General features: G+C 39.9%; 1 protein-coding gene across 2 annotated transcripts in view; it reads right to left on the minus strand.

Moving 5' to 3' along the window:
- Window positions 1-11,340, minus strand: part of Pkd2l2 (polycystin 2 like 2, transient receptor potential cation channel) — a 71,767-nt gene that overhangs the window by 7,073 nt on the left and 53,354 nt on the right. Inside the window, exons 10-12 of one of the 2 annotated variants that reach the window (XM_023703329.1) lie at window positions 10,232-10,333; window positions 9,153-9,214; window positions 3,876-3,930 (exon numbers count right to left, since the gene is read on the minus strand). In XM_023703329.1, the coding sequence (XP_023559097.1) occupies window positions 3,876-3,930; window positions 9,153-9,214; window positions 10,232-10,333 (219 nt within the window). Of the gene's footprint in view, window positions 1-3,313; window positions 3,934-9,152; window positions 9,215-10,231; window positions 10,334-11,340 lie in introns of those variants that run through there. The other variant, XM_023703328.1, reaches the window with a different exon arrangement.

Consider the following 11,340-nt stretch of genomic DNA (forward strand, 5'->3'; position numbering starts at 1 on the left):
TTTTTTTTTTTTTTTTTTGGTACCAGGGATCAATCTCAGGACCTTGTGCTTGTCAGGCAGGTGCTTATTGCCCCTGAGCTATCTCCCTAGGCCGCTGGCTTCATAATTATTCAAATCTGTAAAAGAAGTGTTTTAAAATCAGCAAAACATACCAGACCTGGTGGTACATGCTTATAATTCCAATATCCTGGGAGGATGAGGCAGAGGGATTGAAAGTCAGAGGCAATTTAGTAAGACACTGAAAATTTTAAAAAGGGGTAGAGGGTTGTGTTTCCTAACAGAAATGACAAGAAAGTAGAAGGGAGGGCCAGTGAGATAGTTCAGCAGACTAAGCACCTGCTTAGGCAAGCTTAGGGACCAGGGTCCCATCCCCGGCACCACATGCCTTGCCAGTTCCGCCACGGAGCACGCAGAGCTGCTACTGAGAGCCAGTGCAGTGGTGTATGCCTGTAATCCCAGTGCTAGGGAGGCTGAGAGGAGGATCACTACGAGTCCGACCTGTATGGTGTGATCCTGTACCAAATACATTATTAAAAATAAAAAGCCAATTAAACAAGAGAAAGGGAGGGGATGTGGGGCATGATGGAGAGTGATGGGAACAATATATGCATGTTTGACAATACTACATTGGGCTTCAGTATTTTATAAAATTAAGAGGCTTTTCTTTTAAAAAATAAATAAATAAATAAATTGGTGGGGGCCCGGGAAATGGCTTAATGGAATAAACACGTCCCTGGAAAGTGCCAGGGCCTGAGTTCAATCCTTGGTTCTGTCAAAAAAAAGAAGAAATTTGCTTGTGGGCTGGAGAGAGAGCTCAGTAGAACAAGTGCCTGCCTGGTAAGCACAGGGTCCTGAATTCAATCCCCGGTACAAAAAAAAAAAAAAAAAAATAGGGCTGGGGAGATGGCTTAGTAGAATAAGCACTTCCCTGGCAAGTACAAGGGCCTGAGTTCAATCCCCGGTTCCACTGAAAAAATAAAATAAATAAATTGCTTAGGAATTGACTTACCCAAGGAGATGAAAGATTTGCATAGGGAAAACTACAAAACATCTGAGAGAAATTTTTAAGACATTGGATTTGAATGCAAAGTGGGTGGAGCTAAAGATGCTCAATTGTGATGCCCTGGGTTCAATCCCCAAGACTGCAAAACAAAATGAAGTATCTTATCTGCCATTTCACTCTTAAATATGCTGTTTCCTTTTGGTGTTTAAGTGACTTCTTTTAGTTCTATTTCTACATCACTTTTAGTTGAAACTTAGGAACCAGTCAACCTCTTCTACTTTGTACCTTCCTTGTCCACACTTTCTGAAGTTTCTCCAGTTTATCTCTTAGTTCAAGCTCATCCTATAGTAGAATCCTCAGAAAAACAGTAGTGTGTGTGTGTGTGTGTGTGTGTGTGTGTGTGTGTGTGTTTCCTTTGGAACTGGGGATTGAGCTCAGGCCCTTGCGCTTGCCAGGGAAGCGCTTATTCCACTGAGCCATCTCCCTGGCCCAACAGTAGTGTTTTGACACTTCATGTTTGAGACTTGTTTTTTTTAAGTGTTTTGAGACAGGGTGTCACCATGTAGCCCAAGGCTGCCTTGAACCAGTGGTGATACTGGTGCCTCAGCCTTGGAAATGCTGGATTCCAGGTGTGCACCACCATACCTGGTGAGCCTTTTACTTCGAAACAGTCTTGGTATAGAAATTCTTGGCTTACATTTTCTTTTTGTTGCTATATGGTATTGAATTTAGTGTAACTTGATTTTTCCTCTTTTTTTTTTTTTTAATTTTTATTTATTTATTTATTTATGTGAGTGTGTGTGGCTAGCTCAGCCCACCAGGGGGCAGGGCTGGCTGGCATGTGGTGCTGGGGGATTGAACCATGGTCCCTGTGATTTGCTAAGCTTGTTCTAAGTAGGTGCTTTAGACCACTGAGCCATCTCACCAGCTCCTTGGTTTTTCCTCTTAAGTAAATCCAAATTTTACTTGGATAAGCCTCATATTGACAACTGGGTAAAATTTCTCATACACAGTAGTATGTCTTTCACATCATGTTTTATTTCAGGTTTATTGAGTTATAGATTTTTTTAAAAAAGATTCCCAAGACTAAGGGATCTAGTCAAGATTGTGTTATATTGCTTGTTATTTTCATATCATTCTGGAATAGTTCCTTTGTTTCACTTTTTCATGACTTGACTCTTCTAAAGAATACAGGCCCAGAAGCAGGGTTTGCAGGTGTACACCTGTAATCCCAACACTAACACTTGGGAGGCTGAGGATTTGCAAGAGTTTGAAGCCCTCCAGGGTTACGTAGAGCTTGTCTCAAGAAGCAAAAAACATTTTAAAATTAGAGAATGCAGACTGGTTATTTTGTAGGATGTCCTTCATTTTAGTTTTGTGTGAGTTTTACTGTGATTAGATTTGGGTTACACAAGGATATTACAGAAAGCTGTTGATTCCATGGCATCCTCTCGGGGCATAGGATTTAAATTTGTTCCAGTACTAGTGTAGTCACTTGGGAATATTAAGTTAAGGTGCTGTCAGTCTGATGCTACCCTAACATTGCTGCTTTTCTTTTTGTTATTCAGTATTTTGTGGAGGGGCCGGGGAGATGGCTCAGTAGAATAAGTGCTTGCCTGGCAAGTGCAAGGGGCCTGAGTTCAATCCCCGGTTCTGGGGAAAAAAAAAAAAAGTATTTTGTGGAGATGTATGTAAATACCTCATTCCTCTTCAGACTTCTACTCATTTGTATGCTTAAATCAGTATGAGTTCATAGGGGTTGGGGAGATGGCTCAGTAGAATAAGTGCTTGCCTGGCAAGTGCAAGGGGCCTGAGTTCAATCCCCGGTTCTGGGGAAAAAAAAAAAAAGTATTTTGTGGAGATGTATGTAAATACCTCATTCCTCTTCAGACTTCTACTCATTTGTATGCTTAAATCAGTATGAGTTCATAGGGGTTGGGGAGATGGCTCAGTAGAATAATCAAAGTTCAGAGTTCAATCAAAAAAAAAGTTCAATCAAAAAAAAGTATGAGTTCATAAAATCCTATTTATTTTGTAGGTTGTAAACCTCAGATGTGGCTCATTTGAGGCCTGTAGCTAACCCTTGTATCCTTCGACAGGTCTTCATTATTCTTTCAATGTTTTATTATCTGGTTCAATAAGGTATTCCAGGCTCATCTCGTACTTACCCTGGAATTATCAGCATCTTTCAGAATCCCTGGTTCCTTTTAGAGTAGAATGATATTTGGAAGCCAAGATCTGGGTAATAATCATGCTGACTGCTCCTAGCGAGCCATTGCTCCCAGCCTGTCTATGGACAGGGCTAAAAAATACTGCCCTAATCCAACACCACAAAGTTGACTTTAACCATGAGCCTTCCCATTTTTGTGACTCATACACTCAAGATCCAAGACATCCACTCACTTGCCCACTGCAGCCTCCTAACTGCTGGCTGCTGAGCACTGCTTTTCAGTAGGAGGGAGGTGACCGAGAAGCAGAGCAGTATCATTTCTTCCTTCTGAAGTGTGTGTTGGGTGTCCATACCTCAAATACTCCATATGTATATTCATTAAATTTCACTCTGAATATATGTTAACTTTTGAAGTATAAAGAAACATTAATTTGTCACGTTATGAATGTGAGAAATGATGTAACCCTCTTAAGAGCCAGTAGCACTGTGGAAGTCCTACACCTCAAGTGGGCGCCCCCAGGACCAGAGAGTGGGGAGAGCACCCAGAGTCGCCATGTGAGGAAGGGGTGGAAGATTGCTGTGGAAATGCCAAAGCAGAGCACTCTGAATAAAACAAATTATTTCCATTTTTGATCAGAACTTTGAAAAAGCAGATTTCTACTAAAGTTACCACTTAAACTTATGAAAAAATTAAAATCTTACACTTTCGTCAAAGCTTTCTCTTCTGGTTGGTTGAACAAAATGTCCATTGCTCTTGCTACTGAAATATAAAAGTAAGGAATAGGAAAGTAAAAAGGGGGAATTGCCTCCGTTAAATGCAATCTGATCTCTATTGGATCTGAATTGTGTTTCTGTTCTTTCTAAAATGCTATTTATTTGGAAAATTTCATTAATGGGTTCAAAGTAACACATTTTTAGCTCTTTTAAAAAATACATTTTTACCTGGGTGTGGTGGTGCATACCTGTAATCACCTGAGTTTGAGGCCAGCCTGGGCTATCTAGTGAGTTCAAGGATAGCATGAACTGAAGATACACAAACAGCAAATAAACACATGAAAAAAATGTTGAACATCACTGCTCTTTTGAGAAATGCAAATTAAAACAGCACAGATTCCATCTCACCCTGGAAAGAATGGCTATCATCAAGAAATCAAATGTAGGGGGGCAGGGGAGATAGTTCAGTGGAATAAGCGGTTGCCTGGTAAGTGCAAGGGCCTGAGTTCAATCCCCGATTCTGGGGGAAAAAAAAAATGTTGAAGGGGCTGTGAGGAAAAAAGGAACTTTCTCCACTGCTGGTGGGAATGTAGACTCATACAACCACTGTGGAAATCAGTGTGGAGATTCCTCAAAAACCTAGGCTTGGTGCTCCCATTTGACCCAGCATTTCCCCTGCTGAGTATCTTTCCAAAAAAATTAAAAACACCAGACAACAGTGATACTTGTGTACCCAAGTTTATAGCAGCACAATTGGAAACAGCCCAAATGTCGAAAGAATGGATAAAAGATGCGGTCTTTTTATATAATACAGCCATAAGGAAACATGAACTAGATAGAGTCTTATAGGTAAATGGATGCAACTCAAGACCATGTAAGTAAAATAAATCAGATGCACATGTGTAAACATATTTTCTCCCTACTGTGAGAATCTGAAAAGAGTAAATATCCAAAATGTACAATGGGGGCTGGAGAGATGGCTCAGTGGTCTAAAGCACCTACTTAGAACAAGCTAAGGGGCTGGAGAGATGGCTCAGTGGTCTGGAGCACCTACTTGGAACAAACTTGGCAAGGCATCAGGGACCGCGGTTCAATCCCCCAGCACCACATGCCAGCCAGCCCCGCCCCCTGGTGGGCTGAGCTGGCCACACACACACACACACCCCTCTCTCTCTCTCTCTCTCTCTCTCTCTCTCTCTCTCTCTAATAAATAAAAATAAAAAAAATTTTAAAAAAAATGTACAATGGTTTAAAAAGAAAGCGAGAACTTGAGGATTGGACAATGAGGAGTGGGCAAGGAGAAAAGCTGGGAAACATGACAGGGGCAAAGCCACACATTTATACGCACAAGATGGGTAAGCCAGTGATCCTGAGAAACATCAGCAAGTTTTTGAAACTAACAGTTAACTGGTAGGATTCTCACCCTGATTATATATGCTGATTCCTATGAACCAAGCAGCTGCACTGAAGATAGCAATATGTAATAGAAGGATCACACTTGGAATGCCTGTCATTCTGGTCTTCTAAATACGTACTTCTTGTCATGACATACCAATTATTGCCATACTGTCTCTCAAGTAAAAGGGTTTTTTTCTTTTAAAAAAGGGTAATGAAAAAAAAGACACAAGAAAAAGAAAAAAATGTCACAAGTCTATCCTGTTACAATTCTGTATATAGTTAGATTTCTAAATTTCTTTGTAAAAATATGTAAATGCTTATTTATAGTTTTTAAAAATTATTTTTCCTTCATATTCTGTAAGGACTTTAAAGTTCAACATATCAATACTTGATGGAAAATACCTGTTCCATGATATGCCTAAGATGTTTGATATTTAGACAGATAGGGTAAACTGAACTGCATATATTGCAGGTTAATAATAAGCTGCTCTTCTGGAGGGTTAACAACCTAAGTTAGCAGATCAAAATTGGAGAAAAGGAAGGGCTACAAGGTCAGCCAACATTCTGACCCTAGTCTTTCAAGGTCAGTGAAGACTCGGGACGTAGGAGAACCTATACTGTAACAACATGTAACTCAGTTGTGCTCCAAATTTTCTGATCAAGAAGATTATGGAGCCACAGAGGAATGTGATTGATGATGTATAGTGTGCCTGGGGAGAGTCACCTGGAGAGAAAAAACATTCTCTCAGGCTTTCACAGAGAGCAAATTGGTCAAGCAATGGCCGTGACTCATCCACATGGCTGACACTGACAAAGGATCTACAAAGTGCGGTACAGGGCTACAGGATAAATCCTGAGGGTACTTGACTGACCTTATCAGATACAAAAGTTACATTTCTTGGTATATAGGTCTTGCTTTATCTTGGTCTTAACCATCCAGCAGAAAAGTAGAAAAATGAGGTATATAAAGTAAAGCTATATTAATACGATGAGCTGTAAAAGGCTCAAGTCAACTGACGATAACCCACTACTATTATAGACTGCTGGACAGTGTTGGATTGTTTTGCTGAATTTAAGCACCTATAGTATTTAGATGCCAATATAATACTCACCTCTGACAGGACTTAAAAAAAAAGGGGGTACAAAGGAAAGAACATTTTGTATTTGTATATATAAAATAGGATAGATATACAGCTTTTACTTAATTCAATGAGAAGAAAGATGTGTACTAGTAGTGTTTGGACAGGATATCCTGTCTGCTTCTTGTACTATGGACAGCCACTAAGAAGATAACAATGTACAATGTATTGATTATGGAGACTATCCTATTAATCAGTTTTGAAATTCTCATTCATATTTGTTTCTCAATAAAATTTTTAAAAAATGTACAATGGGAATAAACTTCAAAAGGAAAAAGAAATTGGGGGACTGGGGAGATAGCTCAGTAGAATAAGTGCTTGCCTGGCAAGTACAGGGTCCTGAGTTCAGTCCTAGGTACGGGGGGTGGGGGGGGTGGAGGGGAGGATAGGGAAAGAAAAGGAAGGGAAAAGTAAAAATAAATAAAAAATACATATATATGGATATACATGTACAGAGAGAGTTATACTACTAATTTTTCTTAGTTCATTGTAAAAGGTTTGTGCTAATATTGTTTGGACAATTAAATGCCTATGTCTTGTATTCTGAGTAATTTAAAGAAAACAATATGCAATGTATTAATCATTGTTGCCCTATTATCTTGTTTTGAAATTTTTTTCTCTTTAAAAAAATTACATTTTTACAAGAGGTTTAAATTTGACTAAGTATAATGTTAAGTACAAGTGTAAACATTAACTATTGTGTGTAAAACATTTTTATTTTGAGAGCTAAATAAATGCACTTGATGAAGACTAAAATTGTTTTCTACCTCCTTAGAGGGACTTTATTCTCCAACCTTCCTTTTAAATCTTTTTTTGAGTAGTGTGGCACACACCCTATCAGTGATTCTTTTCAGCAGTGGTAGGAATCAGATCTCTCGCCTCATGCATGCCAGCTTGCTGCTGTGCCACTGAGCCATATCCTGCCCTTACATTAATTTTAAGTTAGCTTAATTTCAGGGTATCCTCAGTATTAGATATAATGGCAGTGGATTCAGGATCACCACATTGCGTGGTGGCTGTTTTAAAACCACATACTTAACTCTTTATTGTCAGGTTCTCCTATAATGGTTCCTGACTTCACCATGGTTCAATTTTGTATTTTTTTTTAAATAGTCTTTTTATGTAATTCAGGCTGGCCTTGACCTCACTATATAGCCCAGACTGGCCTCAAACTTACTGCAATCCTCCTGCCTCAGCCTCTTGAGTGCTAGGGTTACAGGCAGGTACCTCTCTACATCCTGCTTTAACTTTAGATTTTTAAAAACTGTATCATGATGCAAAAATGATAGGCATACACTAGAAACCATACCTTAATTTTGAATTATTCTCCCCCGTAGTGGATTTCTAACAGGTGGCCATCCTATTGCACCCAGCTGAATTAAACTATCATGGTGCTGGGTGTGGGAGGCCCACCTGAGGGCTGTCAGCAGCATAACGGCAGAACAGGAGAAACTACCAGAATGCTGTTAGGGATGCTGTTTAGAGAAGCTGTTGGAAGCTGCTAGTTTTCTTAGGCTGTTCTGCTGGCAGACCTTGTCACGCTGGCTTTCCTGATGAGCTTTGGGGGAGCTTTGGTCCTCATCTTGAGCATCACTTCCTGGCTCCAGAGGGTAAGATCACGGTGCACTGCTCAACCTCATAGAGAAGCTTGCTTCATTGGCTTTCCTGTTGGGAACCTGGCTTTCCTCATCACTGGTGGAGCTTGGGACCTCACTGTTGCGGAGGATGCTGTGGTACTTTGGGGGGAGCTCTGGTGCTTACCTTGAGCATTGCTTCCTGGCTCCAGTTCAGATCCCTCAGCCTGCTAGCACAAATCCTTCATCTCACTAGCAAAGACTTCCCAGCTTCCACTACTGACCTTTGGGCCTTTCTGGCACAGATCCATGAAGTAGGATCCAAGCCCTCGGCTGGATTCTTTAGTACTCAGTGCGTGGATAGATTCCCTGACCTGTATATGATTCTTGGGTGAGTCCTTATAAACTAATATAAGATGTGTCCTGTATTGTAAAAACCTCAAACCATGACATGCCCTCAGCTAAGCACCTGTGGTATGATGCTCCGTGATGAGCAGCAGCACCCAGCCCTGTGATCACGAAGGGAAGCAACTGCCCTGGATGGGGTGTCTGTTGCCCAGGTTTTAGGGGCACAGGGGTTTCAAAAATTGGATGGAATGTTCAGTACTCTAAACTTTGTTAGATTATTTGTACCTAGCTGAGCCCAATTAAAGTAGATTAGGCTAGGGGGCTGGGGAGATGGCTCAGTAGATAAGCACTTCCCTGGCAAGTGCAAGGGTCTGAGTTCAGTCCCCAGTTCTGGAAAAAAAAAAAAAAAAAAAAAAGTAAAGTAGATTAGGCTAAACTGAGATGTTTGGTAAATTAGAGGTACAGAATGCATTCTTAAAATATTTTCAACACTACCTTCAACTCAGCACTATTTTTAATTTACAGTTAATTTTTTTTTTTTTTAAGTAAGCTTACAAGGGTTGGTCAGACAGCTCAGCGGACTAAAGTGCCTACTTAGGCAGACGCAGGGTTTCATCCCTGGCCTACCAGGCCCCAGGGTGCACTGGGACGACTGAGACTGAGTGTGGTGGTGCCTGTCTGTAATCCCAGTGCTAAAGAGGCTGAAAATAGGAGGACCATTACAGAGTGCAATCTGTGTAGTGAGACCCTGTACCCCTGTACTAAATAAAATTTAAAAAAAAAAAAAAAAAAAAAAGAAATCTTACATTTTCTTGTCTTCTTTCTGAGTTTTCTTCAGTTTGAGTTTCTCCAGAGCATTATGGTAAGTCTGGGGATAATTTAAAAAGTTTGACAATTTATCAAAAATATATTCTCTATTATTGTTTCATCAAGTTGAATGAAATATGTGTCCCTAGAGACCGCTATGCTGAAGAAATACTGAGGCAAAACGCCATGATTATCCTTTACCTTGCTACCACTTTGGTTTCTGCCTTAGAGAAAATGCTAGAAGAGTTCTGTGGGAGCATCACAGTCGAACTTAAAAAAAAAAAATCACTCAAAAGCACTAATATGTAGTGTTGTACTGTTTTAAGAATGTTAACTTTTTTTTTTTTTTTAAACTGGGGATTGAACTCAGGACGTTGTGATTGCCAGGCAGGTCTTATGATGCTCAGCTATCTCCTTGGCCCAAGAATGTTAACATTTTTAAGCCAATTGTAGTGCTGTTATAATCTCAGCACTCCAGGAGGATGAGGTAGAAGGATTTCATGTTTGCACCCAGCTTGGGCCATTTAGTGAGACCCTATCTCTAAATAAACAATAAAAAAGGGCTAAGGATGTAACAGTACAAAAGCCCTGGGTCCAAATCCAGGATTTCTCCTTCCCCCACAAAACACTGAGGGTTTGGGTAATGACACTGAGCAGAGTTTAAGCCTTGGGTCATGGTATAAGAGTACAGTGTTCAAAACACATAATCTAGGACAAACTGTACAATAAATAAAGGCAGAAAGAAAAGAAACATTATAGGTAAACAAGAGTTGATAAAGGGGCTAGGGATTTAGCTCAATGGCGCAGTGCCTGCCTGGAATGCATGAGGTCCTGAGTTCGATTCCCAGAAATCCCTCATCCCCCAAAGAAAAGAATAGTAAATAAACACAGATGGGACAGAGAGACCTGAGCAGATATTTGAAAGGTGCTTGTTTTTTGCTTTTTGTTTTTTCCCCACCCTCCCGGAATCAGGGATTGAACTCATGCCCTTGTGCTTGCCTGACAAGTGCTTATTCTACTGAGCCATCTCCCAGCCCTTTTGTCTTACAATTATAATTTGGAAGATAATTTTACTTACCATCTTAATCATTTTACCAAGTTCAAAATCTGGCCTCTTTCCTATTGCATAGTCAGCTTTCACTTCAGAATAAGTATCGTTAATTATTGCCAGGAACATGTTCTGGGGAGAAATATTCACATGTTTTAATTAAAATTTCATCTAGATGTTAGTGATTTTAAAGTTGGGAGCAGTGATACATGCCTAAGTGCCAGCTACCTGAGGGGCTGAGGTGGGATGATTACTTGAGCCCAGGAGTGCCAGATCAGCCTGGGGTGGCATAGAAAGATTCTTGTCTTAAAAATAAAATGACAAAAAGTTAATGGCTTTGAAAAGTACGGGGGTGGTGGGTAGGGAGATGGCTCAGTAAAATAAATGCTTCCCTGGCAAGCACAAGGGCCTGAGTTCAATCCCTGGTTCTGCCAAAATAAATAAACAAAAAGTACTGGGATTTGTAAGCTATGATTTATTTTATTTTATTTTTATTGGTTTGTGTGTGTGTGTGTGTGTGTGAAACCAAGGATTGAACTCAGGCCCTTGTGCTCACCAGGCAAGTGCTTATTCTCCTGAGCCATCTCCCCTGCTTATATGATTTAAATTTTTAAAATAACCCCTATGCTCAATAGTAGGTAAATGACCATGTGGATACAGTAGACAATAGAAAATGTAAAGTGTATCCAGATGGGTGAATATGTTTATGGTAAATGAGAAAAACAATGCACTATTATGTATACTAACTGGTGATTAATATTTTTACTCTTCTTATTACCTGAAACTCACAGTGATCCTCCTGCCTCAGCCTCCTGAGTGCTAGAATTATAAGCATGCATCACCACACCCAAGCTTTAATTTATCATTATTTTATGTCAGAAGAAAACAACAATTATAGGCTCATAAAGGTGTTTAAATTCTATGAATTTTTTCAATACAGGAAAGAAATAGATCGCATGAAGCAGAGTCGAAGAGATATAGAGGAAATTAAACTCTCAATCACAAGCTTGCAAAACCGCTTAAGTGAATGTGAAGACAGAGTTTCAGATCTTGAAAATGCTGGTGTAGCTAGTGAAAAGGTAAGAAAGGATCTCTTAAAAACAACGAGGATGCAGGAAAGAATAATTCATCACCTGCAA

The sequence above is a fragment of the Octodon degus genome, unplaced genomic scaffold (genome assembly GCF_000260255.1).
Source record: "Octodon degus isolate 3935 unplaced genomic scaffold, OctDeg1.0 scaffold00169, whole genome shotgun sequence".
NCBI lineage: Eukaryota > Metazoa > Chordata > Mammalia > Rodentia > Octodontidae > Octodon > Octodon degus.